The 16,868-nt window shown below is 37.0% G+C and overlaps 1 protein-coding gene across 2 annotated transcripts in view; it reads right to left on the reverse strand.

Moving 5' to 3' along the window:
* Positions 1–631: 631 nt before the first annotated feature.
* Rap1a (RAP1A, member of RAS oncogene family) overlaps positions 632–16,868 on the reverse strand; it is a 79,267-nt gene continuing 63,030 nt past the window's right edge. For both annotated transcript variants that reach the window (XM_076574753.1, XM_076574754.1), the window contains exons 4-8: positions 15,138–15,194; positions 13,010–13,150; positions 9,661–9,804; positions 4,384–4,499; positions 632–1,317 (exon numbers count right to left, since the gene is read on the reverse strand). In XM_076574753.1, the coding sequence (XP_076430868.1) occupies positions 4,413–4,499; positions 9,661–9,804; positions 13,010–13,150; positions 15,138–15,194 (429 nt within the window). In that variant the 3' untranslated portion in view covers positions 632–1,317; positions 4,384–4,412. The remainder of the gene's footprint in view (positions 1,318–4,383; positions 4,500–9,660; positions 9,805–13,009; positions 13,151–15,137; positions 15,195–16,868) is intronic.

Here is a 16,868-nt window from a genome sequence, read left to right on the forward strand (position 1 = left end):
CTTTATAAAATGCAACTGAGAAGGAAAAGAAAAGCACCTCTATACAGCCAGCTAAAACTGTGATGTTGCCATCTTCATATCACTCCTGCTACACTGCTCAGACAAGTCAAGTCACGCATTCCTGTTTGTGTTCTGAGCTGCAACCACTTCCCTCAAGTTCTTCAATCTCTTAGAAAGCAAGTTTGAAAATTTTCACAGAACACTGCATTGGTGGACTCACTCACACCAACAAATTGACAATGGTAAGGATTCCCTGGATGAAATTACAAGCTGTGCGGGATTTGTAATAGTCAAAGTCAAACCCTCATACAGTATTAAACTTATCTTTTTACATATAAAAATAATACAGAGTGGGATATTTTATTCAATAAGATACAATCTTTAAGGTCAAGAGAGAATATACAAAACTATTCTATGTCGTCTGGTGTATTTTACTGTAAAGTAGGAATAAATATATCTAGAGCAGGAAGTGCGAGGTCTGTTCCTAGAGAAATCACCCATAAGTGTAGTTTAAAGCCAAGTGGTCTGCTCAATTCAGGCAGAAAGGAGCTACTGTTGCATTTAAACAATGTGGTCATTATAAAATAAAGGACTTAAATCTATAAACAATAACAAAAAGACACAAACCAAATGAAAATGTACTAAAATTTAATCATCCATAAAAGCTGTAATTTAATCTGACAGTAAAACACAAGAAGCAATATTAGAGTTGGTTTAGTATATTATATATTTTAGCTTTGAAAGCCATAGAAATCAGTTATCCCAGTTTTTTCCCTATAAAAGACCCATTTTTCCAAAGCATTATGCACAAACAATTTTAATTAGAATATAATGACAGATGATATTTTCATAATTTTTAAATATAAAATGAAGTCAATGACTCAAAAAAGTTATCTGCTGCAATGAGTTTGAAGGGAGATTTCATAATCTATATCATTACAGATATAAAGTATGATGGTTCAACTTTTTAGTGCTTGATAGGGAGGAGTCATGATAAAAAGGTCAATATGAAATCATTTGATTATAGTAGTAACATCTAACATTTGAAATGCATCCATGCTCTTCTGTATAATTGTATTAGAGTCAAGTATCTTATTTCACATCTGTTATAACTGCTATTGCAAAGGAGAAATACTATGTCTTATTTCCAGGAGATATACACAGAGCAACTTTTTCTCCAGGGAACTTGTGCAAACCAATATAAGATCTAAATTCTTCACATAATATATAAAACAGGAGAAGCCTCTTCAGATTTAGTTTTTGAAGTCTGGAATGCTGGCACTTTCCAATTAGGCAACAGTTCTTCATTTCTGTAATCTGGAACATTGAACAGACACAGACACACATAGATAGAGTTCTCTTGTTGTCCAAAGGTGGCAGTCAATAAACAGATATCTAATAACACACAAAGGATGACATCTACTGACCATTACTAAGGAACTAAATTACACTAAGCTACTTCAGTAGAAGAGCTATTTAACTTCCTATTACACATGTTCAAAAATAAGCCAGGCGTGGTGGCATGAGGATCTGGAGTCCAAGTTTGACCTTGACTACAGTTTTGGAGTATGCAAGACAGTCTCAAAAGTTCAAAACCAAACATAGAAGACTGAGTGCACAAATAGCTACTAATAATCAATTTTTGTTTGTCCTTGGTTTTATTATACTTATTATTTCATATCTTATCTAATATCCTACCTATAAAGAGGCAGACAGTAATATTTTACTTGTATCCCATTATCTTTTTTTTAAGTTCAATATTTGTCTACATAAACTCTATGTGAAATTCTATATTCAGCCATTTTCTGATCCCATATTAGGTACTATAATTTCTAACACAGCTGGCAGAAGACAATGCAGAAAGATCTCATACTCAAAGGCAGAAGAAATCAGTAGGTCTTACTACTTTAGCAGAAGCCAATTAGTTTAGAGGGAGAACTCCTGATGATTTCTGAGGTCTTTAAAATTGGAATATTTAAGAGATTTACATGTTTTAATACAATTCTACTTAAAGACTTATAGACATATAAGCTGCCCCCAAAGTTCAGCTACTCTTACTAAAACACTGTAATTGTTATTTAAATCTACTCTGTTATCTTAACTCCTGCACTCAAGTAATCCTTCTGCCTTAGCCTGAATAGCTACAGGCATGTGCCACCACACTACGCTTTAGCACTTCAAAAAATACATGTATAACACGGCATTGCAAATCACAATAAATGTACTGCAAAGCATTCTGATGATAAGACCTCTATCATCACACACCTACAAGATCTCAGGAGACTACATTTTAAACTGAATTTTGTACAAGTCTAAGGATTGATGCGACCAATAAGAATGGATTATGGCAAGACCTAGGCAAGATTTCTCTTCTCTAAGGTAAACTATATAAATGCATTTTCAAATCCTAATAGGCCAAGTGGTATCTTTTCCTTTAAGCTAAAAGAACATTTTCTGAGAATGCAAAGTTAAAACTCAGGTTTGCCAAGGTAATGGTGTTAATAAGCCAGTCAACTATAAAAGAGTAAAACAACACATTACCAACTTGTGTCCTCATGTTTGTCTTTGTCCCCTTCCTTAAACACACACAAACACCAGTAATCTTAACAATAATCACTTTCAGGAAACTCATGATTAAAAGTGTTTTAACCAGTCAGTTTTAGGAAAAGCCACTCAGCTCTTCAGAAAAAGAAATCATTTAGATTTCTTAGAAGATGACCTTCCCAGTTTGACCACCTGAGACAATCTATGCTTTTCCTCCTTTCTATTTTTTCCATTAAAAAGGGTTGCAGTTACTCAATTGTTTTCTCTAAGAGATATACTTACTCACCCCTATCTCTAAGGAGCACAAATTAGCTCATCAGGAACTCAGAAAGCAGTAATCTACTAAACAGGCCCCAGAGATCAACAATAGTTAGCGTTATCAACTCTCAAGTGAGCAGAGTTTACGTTCCTCTTCTAACTCCATCAAGTTTAGTCATATTCACATAATTAGCCTCCAACCACACCATACATCTGCTCCATGAAAGCATTGTGTTTGGGTTTATTAGCTAACAAAGAAGAAACATCAGGGGATTTAAATATGTAGTTAAAGGAAAATAAGTAACTAGCTCACAGGGCCTGGCTTCTTACCCAACGGGCAGTGCAAATGCTGCCATGAATTTCTCTCTAGTGGGTCCACTTAATGAAAGCTGAAATGCTATCTGAAGCCAACTAGCACCTGATGCAGACTGGTAAAACATTTGTTGGAGAGTCACTCACTTTTGAGAAGAACTGATAAGCAGAACTTCATATGCCACCACACAGCAGACAGAATGGCTCAGGTTTAAAAAGCCTGAAAATACCAATGTTGGGGAGGATGTAGAATTCATGAATTGCTGCTGCTGATGTGTGTGTGTGTGTGTATATATATATATGTAAACATATATATATATATGTGTGTGTGTGTGTGTGTGTGTGTGTGTGTATGTATATATGAGCTAGCCATTATGTTTCTATGTACGTGTATGTGTGCAAGTCATGCAGAGAACTGCAAACTATCCATATTTTATATATATATTTAATACCACACAGCAGGTTTTTTTTTCTTTTTTGGTGCATTGGTGTTTTGCCCTCATGTATGCCTGTGTGAGCCAGATCCCCTGTCCTGGAGCTACAGACAGTTGTGAGCTGCCATGTGGGTGCTGGGAATTGAACCTGAGTCCTCAGGAAGAGTAGCCAGTGCTCTTAACCTCTGAGCCATCTCTCTAGCCCCTATCCATATATTTTGTTTGTTTTAGTTTTAAGCCAGGGTCTCATGTAGCCCTGACTGTTCTGATTTTGATATGTAAGGGAGGCTGGCTTTGAATTTCTAATCTTCCTGCCTCATTCTTTGTCTCGGATAATAGGTGTGAGCTGCCAGGCTAGGCTCAGTATTATCCATATTATGCAAAAATCCCTCAACAGCAGAATACCCATTAGTCAAATAATAAATTAAGTATTGTCATATAATAAAAATAAACTACTGATACATGTAACATGGACACTTCTTAGAACACCGCTCTGGGTGAAAGATGGAAGACATAACACATTACATATTTTTGCTACTGCTAAGTTCAAAGAGGAGCAAACAGAAATGCTAACACTAGGTAAGTGCTCTACCTAGCCTCTAGCACCATTTCTTAAATACCCACTCTTCAGCAGGTGTTGGCAACAAGGTGGTGAGCAAATCACACACGGTCCTCACTTGAGAGTGTAGACTCTCCTGGGGAGAAGGCAAATTATCCAACAGATATGGGTGTCTGTCACATGGATGAGCAATGGAGGCTCAGAAATACTCAGAGGAAGTAAAACGGTTCCAGTTGGGAGAAACGAGGGAAGCCTTTGTTCTGCTTAGCATCTTACCTGGCTCAGAGCTGCTGCTGACTTCAAGTCTAGAGCAGCAGACATGATTTCTTTTTAGGCTTCTTCTTTTCCACTGGTGTTTTTCTATTTATCTGTCTGACCAGGTCATAAAATATCTAGGTAAAAACAACAATAAAAAGTACTGATTGTTTGTTCCACAAAATCATTTTGAAAGTACTAAGTATTGTTCTGCCATTAGAACTGAACTTTACTGTTTTCTTCTGAAGTTTCTTAACTCCCCAAGCTAACTCTCAGAGTAAAGTGGGCCTTACCTATACATGAGGAAGGATATGTACCTGCTCTTAGACAGCTAGTAGTCAATTAAAAAAATTAGAAATGAAAGGTAGTGAACACTTGAAGTTATAATTAAAATTATAGTAACAGCACCAAAGAGCTTCCGTACATTGTTCCTAGATCCAAGTAATCATTTTGAACCATATGATAGTGGCATGGATCCTTAAAGGGCTAAGCTCGTATCCCCCAGAACAGGAATATGCATTTCTTTTTTTTGGGGGGGGGAGCTTTTCAAGGCAGGGTTTCTCTGTGTAGCCCTGGCTGTCCTGGAACTCACTGTGTAGACCAGCTTGGCCTCGAACTCAGAGATATGCCTGCCTCTGCCTCCCAAGTGCTGGGATCAAAGGCGTGAGCCATCTCACCAGCAAGAATATATCCTTATGTAACCTTAGCACAATGCTGATCCTAGTCAAGACATTTAAACATCAATACATTTCTTTGTATTATCTTCAGTGTAAATTCTAATTTTGTCAATTATCTCAATGAGGCCCTAAAACATTACTTTACTCTTGGGCAGAAATCTATCAGGATCCACACTGTATTTTGTTTTTTGATATTGTAGCACCTGTCTGTCTGTTATTATTTGCTTATTTGTTTGAGATGGGGATCTCACTTCAAGCCCATGCTGGCTTCAAATTCACTATTAGTCAAGGCTGGCCTTGAAATCCTCATCCTCTTGCCTCCATCTCCCAAGTCCTGGGATTATAGATGGATACTACCCCACGAACTGCTTTTGGCCTTTTAAAATTGGGAAGACTTTAAAATTTGGTCTTTGTCCTCCAGGGTTTTGTCATTTCTGAAAAATTAAGTCTAATAAATGTATAAAATTTCCCTCAATTTGCATTAGATGATGATGATGTATATTTTAGGTTGGGACAGGAAAAAGCATATCTGTTCAGATAATACAAGAACAGGTACATGATGTCCACCCCTTATGGATTTGTTTTTTAAGGTAGGGTCCTTGATGGCCTGAAACTCACTTTGTAGACCAGGCTGAGGTCCATTTTCTTCTACCTCCTGAGTGCTGGGATTAAAAGTGTGCACCTCCATGGTCAAAGCAAACAAGACAACAACAACAGACAGGAAAAGTCCACTAATCCTTGATTTGAAGGCACAAACAGTACAGTAATAATCTTGGAGATTCATCTTTGAAGAGTAAAAATCATCAAAGATAAAAATACAATGCTTTTTATTTCATAAAAGTGGGTTAGTAAGCCTGGGTTACCAGTCCATCCCTATTGTATTCCTTAAAGTCAACTCGGCAAGAGTTCATTTTCATCCCAGGTCACTAGTAAATGAGTGCCTGCATTATTTTAGCAAAGAACCAGATTCAGCTGACACAGTCTTTAAAACATTAGCACACTTAATATAATAAAACTACATATAAACCAAACAGTGTTGAAAGCAAGTTTCCTGATTTCACTTTTATTTTGCAGTGTTGGGAACTGAACTCAGGCTTTGCTCATGCAGACAAACACTCTAGAGCTGAGTTGTATCGTTATCTGCATGATCTTAATAAGTTGTTTTGTTAGAGAGTGTCCTTAAAATTTTAGTGATTTTTTTTTTTAATTTTCCATTTATATATCTGTGTGGGTGCCTGTGGAGTCCTGAAGTGTTAAATCACCTGCAGCTGGACTTAAAGGAGGTTGTGAACTGTGGGAGCCTTTCATAAAGCCCTATGAGCTCTTAATCATGGAACAATCTCTATAGCCTGAGAACCCCTTTGATCCCAGGAAACACATACTAAAATATATAGGAGCAAAGAAAAGTGACTTCTATAAATATGTGGCAAAATGTTAATAACTAGTGAATCTAAATGAAGGATAAACAGACTATTTTCTTGTTCTTAGATTATTTTAAGAAAATTTCAAAAGCAAGAGATTTTAACATCAGTGACTTAACATTTATTTCTTTTGTTGTTTGTTGTAGTAGGAAATTAAACCCAGGGCCTGTGCATGTTAGGCAAGTCCTCCACCACTGAGCTATATAGTCTAGCTTGTGCATTGTTTTTAAAAGATGATAAGCTACATTTCTTTAAGATGATAATCATCTGTTACTTTTTCAAATGATTCAGAGATTACAAGACTAAATGGTTGCAAAGAAAAAAAGAACAGATTCATTACAAAGCTATAAATAAATATATTCTTTTCTGTTTATCCTATCCATTCAACTCCCATTTCCTAAAAACACTCCACTCTCTATAGTCTTATTTCTAAGAGGTTAAAATGACAGGAATTTATAAGCAAAATAATAAACTTCAGAGTTTCCACAACTCTGAAGCCTTTAAGAACTTAATGTATATGAGTCAGGAAAAAGTTCTTACTGGTGCACAAGGCTTAACATGCAAACTATGATACAATATAACAAAAAGATAGACCAGAACAGTAAATTAATGAAACACATACGCAGTTCCTCTTTCAGTTTCTTCATACCAGTCAGTGTCCAATTTCTGGCATACATTATAGAGACAGGTAACTGATTGCTTGTAGTATTATTCTAAATGATTTCTTTGGAAAACATTGCCTACCTCACAGCAGCAGATGGTTCAGTGATGAGGGCAAGTTCGAACTATAATATTTGGTTAGAAATGCTGAAAGTCCCCAGCCTAGGTTCTTCCTCATCTCTCTGAACTATAGAAAAATCTAGAGGGAACACAGAATAGAGTTTCTCAACCCCTCTCCCATTCCTAATTGGGATGTCTTTATTCCAATCATTACTCCAGCCTCAGCAAAGAAAAAGAAATTTGGGGTTAAGATTGAGGTCATTCCAGTGCATCAATTGCTACTTGTAGAATATAGAGAATTAAAGGGCTCTGGCCAAGTACTGTGTTCTTGTCTGTTTGCAAATTTAAAGTCAAGAGCTGAATCTTGTGAAATTATTATTCCTCTATCTTCATGCATTCAGAAACCACACAAGTATTTATACAGCAGCATAAACTGTCTGAACAACTATAAACTACCCAAGGAATTTTGCAGCTGAATTATTAGGCTATGAAGAGTAAAACCTTAAAAAAAAAAACCACTTGAAATTATAATCTCATTTCTAGCATGCAGACTGTGTGGTTTTTCAAAGAAGTAGAGATTATAAAATGACTATGACATTTTATATTGTTTTCTAAACCCCTATGTGAAAACTTTAACAAGACTGTCATGAAAAAGTCAATTCTGCTGCATTAAAAACTACATTCAAGGGAGCTTTACTAGCCTGTGTAGTTCCCATAATCAGTAATGATTACAGATGAGGAATAATTACTTCCTCCCTACTAAACTCTGGCTCCTACAGAAGAGGTCTTGTGTGATGGACTCTGGTCCAATTCAGCCTCAGCACACTTGATGAGCTTAGTAGGTAGACAGTGAGCATGACTGAGACAGTAAGGAACCAGATTCCAAAGTCCAACCATATTACATAAGGTGACATCACAGCACAATTTTACTATTTAGGGGCACTCACCAACTGTAATATATTCTTCATTAAAATATTGTTTGTTCATTTTAGTTAGGGTCTTGTTATATATAGCCCAGGCTGGCCTAGGGCTCATTCTAGGCATCCAGAGTGCTGGGATTACTAAGTGTATGCCACCATACCTGGCTCCTTTTCTTGCTCACTTGTTCTTTGAGAAAATAATACACTAAACATTAAATTTTTACTATAGCCACATTTTCAAAAATAACCTCTAGAAAGTTCTAATTTCACAACAAAGAAAGATGAGTGGATGATTGGATGGCTAGCAATTTCTTCTCATTTACCTGCCAGTGAATAACAAATAACTGTTATGGAAGCACTCAGCAGGACTTGTTTCCCAACTAGGATGTAAACTTCTTAAGGGTAGAAATAGTTGTCTGGGTGAATGCCACCTGGGTGCAGAATAAAGTGCCAGGTATACAACAGGTACTCAATATATTTGCCAGATAAATGGAATTAACAGATTTTTTTTCTTGTATTTGTTAAAAGTGGTTTCACCTAAAAAAGCAAGCTTTTGCATTCTTGACTATTTGTAAGAAACAAATCTGTAGCAAGCTGATTTTTCCCCCTTGCCAGGTGTTTAAAATAATTTAGCCATCTTAAAAGTCTAATAATAGTCTACAAGCACAGTCATGAAAAATGACTTACAGAACAGAGGCCAGAGAGGAACAGTGAGTAAAACCCCAGCCTCAACCACCTAATCCACTCTCATTCTCACCTGGGTCTAGTTAACTGCCATGCTTCCAAGGGGCAGAGAAGGTGACAGGAGGCTTGCTCTGCCTCTCTGCCCCCACTGATTTTCTTTTTCAAAGGCTTCTGGTAAAGTTCCAAAAGCAAAAAGAATCTCATGTGTTTACCTGATTGGCAGTAGCAATTTGGGAACTACAGTAAACTTTTAGGGGCTAAGTCAACTATTGGCTCTTTAAAATGAGGTGCATAGCCTATTTACAAAGCCAGAAGGCCCACAGTTAATAACTTAAGATTGTGGAGTACTTACATCAGCTGTGTTCATCTGGACTATCAGCTTAAAAGGACTGAATGGTTTGAATTACATGTCCATTCACACATAGATCCCACACTTTCTTCAGGCATGCATCAAAAGTGAGGCAAGAATCAAAAATTGAATTCTATGATGGTATTAAATAACAAAAATCCATTATAATAGCAACTTTAATTTTTTGTACTCTTCTATTGAACTTTACCACCTATTTTTTATATTCAACTGGATAAGTAACTGCTATAAAAGCGTGACTATTTTCACATGCTAGCTCTAGCATATCACTTAAAGGCTTAGCAGGACTTTATACACAGCCTTTGACAATAAGTTAAAATTAGGTGTCTGCATTACAACTATCAGAGAGTGATGTCATGGAAGCCAAGGAACATGGTATCTAGAAATTACTATTTTCTACAAGGTAATAAAATTGAGATAATTCTTTTCTTGAAAATTCTGGCTATTAATTTAAGGCAAACAGAAAGTAGAAAGGCACTTGTTTGTACTGTCCAGTAGTTGTAGGCTACCTCATTAACGTTGATCTTTGACTTTGCAGAAGATTCTAAAAAGGCACAGTTACACCACTGTCTTGCTAAATTCTGGCCTTGTTCTTTGCCAACTACCCGCTCGTCTTCCAGGTCACATTTATTGCCAACCAAAATCATTGGAACCTGCAGGAAGGAAAAAACAAATTTATTACATACTAGTTACTTACTCTCTTCTTACAAATAAGCAATTACCTGCTAACAATGGAAACACACCTGTGGTGGTATTGTGTTCCCCAAAATATTGTGTATCCTAATAAACTTATCTGGGGTCAGAGAACAGAAAAGCCACTGGATACTTAGGATAGGCAGTGATAGCACACGCCTTTAATCCTAGCATTTCAGAGGCAGAAATCCATCAGTTCAAGGATATAGCTAAGCATGGTGACTCACACCTTTAATCCCAGAAAGCCAGCCTTTAATCCCAGGGAGTGATGGTAGAAAGCAGAAAGGTATATAAGGCGTGAGGACCAGAAACTAGAAGCATTTGGCTGGTTAAGCTTTTAGGTTTTGAGCAGCACAGTTCAGCTGAGACCCATTCGGATATGAGGAAACAGAGGCTTCCAGTCTGAGGAAACAAGATCAGCTGAGAAGTTGGCCATGTGAGGTTAGCTGTGGCTTGTTCTGTCTCTCTGATCTTCCAGTGTTCACCCCAATACTTGGCCTCAGGTTTGATTTTATTAATAAGACCATCTAAGATTTCTGCTACACACACCAGTCTATAAGTGCATGCTCCACCAAGTGCTTAAAAAAGGATGTTGTGTGGCCGGGCGGTGGTGGCGCACGCCTTTAATCCCAGCACTTGGGAGGCAGAGCCAGGCAGATCTCTGTGAGTTCGAGGCCAGCCTGGGCTACCAAGTGAGTTCCAGGAAAAGGCGCAAAGCTACACAGAGAAACCCTGTCTCAAAAAAAAAAAAAAAAAAAAAGTGTTGTGTGTTGTGGTTGTTTGGGATGGAAGAAGAAATGGAGGGAAGAAGGAAAAGACCAAAAAATATGGAAGAACTCCTACTAGATTCATATACCAAATTATTCTAAAGAGTATGATCCCATTTTTTCTTTTTTTTTTTTTTTGTTTTGTTTGTTTGTTTTTCGAGACAAGGTTTCTCTGTGTAGCTTTGTGCCTTTTCCTGGAACTCACTTGGTAGCCCAGGTTGGCCTCGAACTCACAGAGATCCGCCTGGCTCTGCCTCCCGAGTGCTGGGATTAAAGGCGTGCGCCACCACCGCCCGGCGATCCCATTTTTTCTTAATTTTAATTTTTTGTATGAATGTTGTGTACAATGTTCATGTGTGGTACCTAGGGCAGCCAAAAGAGTACAGATAGTTATAAGCTACCATGTGGATGCTGAGGATTGAATCCTAGTCCTCTGTAAGAGCAGCAAGTACTTAATTACTAAGCCATCTCTCCATCCCTTAATGATCCTAAAATTCTTATGTAGATTACTACAAATAACTGAATTTCAAGTACAAAATTCTGAAGGAAAAGGAACTCCCTGCAATACATTAAACACTATATTCATTGACTCTAAGTAGTTTACATGCTTCATCTCAAGGTCTAATAAATGCCTAAAACAGTGACATTATTAGCAGCTTCTACTTCTATATCTAATATTAATTAGACTTGAAGAGTATGTAGGTGAAATATTAGGGAGGATTAAGACTAAAGATAGGAGCTGGAGAGGTGGTTTAGTGGTCAGTAGCACCTGCTCCTCTGTCAAAGGACCTGAGTTCAGTTCTCAATACTTAGGTCAGGTAGCTAACAATCACCTGTAACTCTAGCTCTAGGGAATCCAACATCCTCTTCTAGCCTCACCATGTGGAAGACACATACATCAAAAAAAATAAATAAATAAATAAAATAAATAAATAAATAAAAAATAAAAAGAAAAGAAAAAAAAAGAAAAGAAAAGTCAACCAGCAGCTGTGTCTTCCTTTTCCTCCATACCACAGATGCTTGACTATCTTGAAACACAATATCCTACTTGCACAGCTAATAAACTGTGTTAGGTTTCTCAGCTAAAAGTTCAGAAAACAAAGCCAGGAGGTTGTAAGACAACAGCACTACACAAAAGAAACAATGTAAGAGACATGGTGAACTTTCTACCCAAAAGAGGTTACATTAAACAGTCTAGGCATCTTTTGTTCTTTACTGATGAAATAAAGGGAATTAACATTACCAGAACTCATTGTAACTCTGTGAAAACAGAACTCTTTGGATAAATTCATCACAGAAAGGAAGAAAACTATTCATTAAGGGAAGTCATTGGGGTTATATGGCACAAATTCCCATCTACGGTATCGGTATCAAGGTTAAAGTCCTGAGCAGGTGAATATGCTCCTATTAGAGAAAATACACTAAACCAGAAAGATGCAACTGAAAATTTCTATCCAAATATATGTAATTGAAAAGGGATTTTTCCGTAACTTCAAGTTGATGTAAACATGTAAAATTATTTCTTTTTTTACAAAAGATAAGAAAAAGGTATATGCTACCAACAAGGGTGGTACATGCCTATAAACCCAGGACTTAGAAGGTGGAGATCTGGGCGGTGGTGGTGCATGCCTTTAAATCCAGCACTCAGGAGGCAGAGGCAGACAGACCTCTGAGTTTGAGGACAGCTTGGTCTACAGAGTGAATTTCAGGACAGCCAGGGTTACACAGAGAAACCCTGTCTCAAAAAACCAAACCAAAACAAAAAGATGAAGATAGGAAGGTTAAGTGCCTGAGGCTAGCCTGGGCTATATAGCAAGATAATGTGTTAAAACACCAAAGTAACCCAAAGAACATGTATGATAGACTACTAGAAAAAGGAACATTAATCATTATGGTTCTATGAACACTACTTCTCACATTTAAAGCTCAACATGAGTCCCTCTTACTCCTCCTCCTGCTGTGACGTCTTCTAACTCCTCATCTCTCCTGTACTTTTTATCCACATGGCACAATGCTCACTTTGCCACACAAATCTCATATTTTAAACATCCCAGCATATAATTTATAGGTTAACTTTGAAAGTCAAAATTTATTTTCATGGGCTGTTTATGACATGGGCTAGATACCTTCCAAACCTTATACTGATGACAAAGCAGACATCTTTTTTTTTTTTTTCTTTTTTGGGGGAGTTTTTCAGACAGTGTTTCTCTGTGTAGCTTTTGGAGCCTGTCCTGGAACTCACTTTGTAGACCAGGCTAACATTGAACTCAGAGATTCACCTACCTCTGCCTCCCAAGTGCTGGTATTAAAGGTGTGCGCCACCACTGCCTGGCCTGAAAGCAGACACTTTTATTTGACTATGGAGAGATGGCAATGTTTTAATGAGAGAAATACTTACATCTTCTGTGTCTTTAACCCGTAAAATCTGTTCTCTCAAGTCCTGTAAGTCATTAAACGTAGACTGAGCTGTAATTGAATAAACTAGTGCAAACCCTTGGCCATTCTTCATATATAAATCCCTCATTGCTGTAAATTGCTCCTGTAATATAAAAAAAAAATCCAGTTATAAATATATATGCAGTTTTTCAATGTATGCCGGAATGATTTTAAATAGAATAATCTCAAATAAGGACATACATTTTAAATTACATATTGTCTAGAAACTGAGATGAATATTTGTGTTTGTTGGTACAATTCCTTTAATATACAAACCTTAATTGATTTTGTTTGAAAGACTTATAATAGGATCACCACTCAAGTAGAAGCAATCCAAGATGCAAATATAGTACTGAGTTATAATCATCCAGCATGGTCAGTCTCAACTATCTTTCTACTGATGTTTTATCATCTTGACAATTAGTATATAACCAAGCCTAGGTTAGACTCTTGAAAAGAGCTTTTTCATGTATTTTTATCTTCCTGTTCCCTGCATTTCAAATTCTTAGAAAACATCTGAGAATAGTACAGTGACTATTTTCTTCAGATTCACTAACCATTAACATTGGTCACACAGCTACAGTCTCACTAAATTAAAATGATTCTGTTTGCTTAAAACCTACTTTCCCTTCTTTGGAGAAATCATTAGTGTATGTTATAACTACAGGTAAGACAATATAGAACAGAATCCTATCTAAAACGTGCTTTGATTTTATACACAGTATTATAGAAATCACATATAGCAGAAGATTAAAAGTGACTTTTTAGCCTCTATCATTAGGCATACAAACCCACAAAGCTTCATAAACTGTTTGCTTCTTTAGCTTGCTGATTCCCGCTGTCATGCCTCCATTCTATCTACTACACCCAAACAGTTGTAGATGCTCGCTCCAGCCGTCTGCTTGCTGCACTCGATTTGTGGACTGCAAGACGTCTGCTGTGCTAAAACTCACCCACGTTCTTAACCTTCAAGTTTAGTCTTTTGTGCGTTTTTCTGGATTCTTCACTTATAAACTTAGTTAGAAATCTAACCCTAGCATTCCTTCCATGTTCTCTTCAGATTACGGCCTCTGGTACTTACTAATCAAGAGTAAAGACTGTACTGCTAAAGTTTGTTATATCTCTTACTGAGAATCCCAACCTTCTTCCTAAGGACAGTCTACAAGATTCATCTACTCAACAACTGTTTCAGCAGGAAAATATGTTGGTCAACACAAAAGGCAAAAATCTTTCAAGGAATATGCATGGAGTTAAACAAAAATAAAGTACAAAGTAGACCAGACAGTAAAGTGACAGAAAAAATAAAGCTGAGAAAGAGTTTCTCTTTTTAGGAGGTGGAGTAGAAGTTTACATTTTCGAGGGGAAAGTACTTACAGGTAACAGGAGAGCCAGAAGGAAGAGGAGGTTAATGTGTATGCTTTTACAAGGTGTCCCAGGCAGAGATCAACAAATACACAGGGCCCAGGAGAAACATACAGTGTTTGAGAGGCTGCAGGAAACCAGTTAACTAGAGTGCTAAGGAGGGTGGGACCAGGAAGGGGAATACCTACCTTAACTAAAATTCTGAACTTGAATACACTCCGCTCCCCCCCCAATATATACTTATTTAATGTGCATTGGTGTTGCTTGCATGTATGTCTGCATGAGGGTGTCAGATCCTCTGGAACTGGAGTTACAGACAGTTGTGAGCTGCCATGTGGGTGATAGGAATTGAACCCAGGTCCTCTGGAAGAGCAGTCAGTGCTTTTAACCATTGAGCCATCTCTCCAGCCCTTAAATAACTTAAAAAAACAATATGTATATATATTTTTTACATACGTATTATAGCATATACCTTACTACACTATAAAAAGACTGCTCCCTCTTTACCAAAAAAACTTCTGATTTTTCAGGTGAACTCAGTACACAATTATCATATGTGGATATCAATCACATCACAAAACAATTGTATATGCCTAAGAAAATTTATGAAGGCTTACATTTAGAGAATTTTTAAAAATCAGAATAATCACTTTACACAGAGAATTATTCAGATAACAAAATCTGCTCACAGACTAAAACTTGGTAAATGAAAAGGAAAGAATCCTTACTGTTCCTGCAGTATCCAGGATTTCCAGCATACATTGTTGGCAATCTACTTCAACTTGCTATAGTGGAACAAAGAAGAAAAAACAAAAAAGCAATATCAACACGTTTTCCTTTTACTTCTTCCAAGTACTTATTAACAACTACCAAGTGTTTTTCAACTTAGTAACACAATAAAGAGCACACTAGCAATATTCCAAGGGGGAGGATGGTTAAATTTGAGTGTAGGTACTTTCTGACTACTATAATGATGGTCATTTGTTCTTACTGGAAGGCAAAACATTAGGCTTTGTAATTTAAGAAAAATGGTGCATACAGTTCTAACAGGAAAAAGTTCTAACAAACAAAAAACCAGAAAAAAACATGATCATATACATGATATATAGTTATGATAGATTTATATATGAGATCTATATATGGTCTTCATGGAAAGCAAAGAATTAAGGAACCCAAGCTGGATGTGGTAGTGCTTATCTATAACCTCAGCACTAGGAGGCTAAGGCAGGAAGAGTTGAGTTTAAGGCCCTATGGGTGACATAGAGGGAAACTATCTCCAACAAAAGATGCCAGGCTTCACATGGGTCAAATTGAAAACAAAAAGATTTCGAGGAATAGAAACTCTGCCAACTTACTGTATCCAGTTGTTAAAATTTTGCTAAAATATTCATAAAATTTGCAATATAAGGAGAAATCAGAAGTATTAAAATAAATAGCAATGAGCTACTTATTCTTTAAGAATATACACATCCCTTAAGACTTTAAGGGCTCTCTAAAGAATTGTACAAGGTGAAATATAAATATACCAATTCCATTTCTCCAGTCTTCTAAAAGAAGATTGCCCTAAAGAAAGTATCAATTATCAACTCTGTGGAAAATTTTTATAGAAAAGACTAAGAAAATTAGCCCTTCAGCATGCTAGGGACAGATCTTGCTTTATGGTTAAAGATTTAACTAACAATTTGTTTGGGAGAAATTTCAGAAGAGCAACACTGTCTCCTACAAATAAACCCATCACCCTACAGGCTCTTCTGACCCTTCCTCCCTGCTAGAGTGATGATGATGATGATGAGTACCTCTGGTGGGGCCACAAACTCATAACCCCACCCCACATGGGGCAAACAGTTAACAGGCAAACTCTGCGCCAGATTCTTCAAGAAACAAGGAACCATGCCTGTAGTTTCATAGGTATCTAGAGCACAGTTGTGTTAATTTGGAAGAGAATGCAATCATTCGGCCAGTATTTCCTAAAAAGCTTAATTCAACAAAAGTCACAGTACTGTCAAAGACTGATTCTAAAAACAGATATCTAACAGAGCAACACTTTACTCTCTGCTGAAATGTAGGTTTAGTCTTTGGAGAGATAACCTTGGCTCTTCATGGTATTTTGTTATAAGACCCCCACCTGGATATGTGGAAAATAAAATCATGAAAGTTTTTCATAGTTCTACCTAGTCTTATACTAGAACATAGTTTTGCCAAGACCAACTATTTTGCTTCTTCTAAAAACAGATTACTCTTTCCTTTTCTTTTTCTTTTTTGAAAGACAGGGTCTTTGTAGACTAGGCTGGCCTTGAACTTGCAGAGATCTCCCTGCCTGTTTACCAGGTGCTGGGATTAAATGTGTGTATATCACCATGCCTGGCCAACTTCACTTCTTTAAGAGAAATTTTGGGTTCACCACAAAATTAAGGGAAAACAGAGGTGTCCCAAATTACCTCTGCCCACACCATGTACAG

The sequence above is a fragment of the Peromyscus maniculatus genome, chromosome 6 (assembly GCF_049852395.1).
Source record: "Peromyscus maniculatus bairdii isolate BWxNUB_F1_BW_parent chromosome 6, HU_Pman_BW_mat_3.1, whole genome shotgun sequence".
In the NCBI taxonomy this organism is placed as follows: domain Eukaryota; kingdom Metazoa; phylum Chordata; class Mammalia; order Rodentia; family Cricetidae; genus Peromyscus; species Peromyscus maniculatus.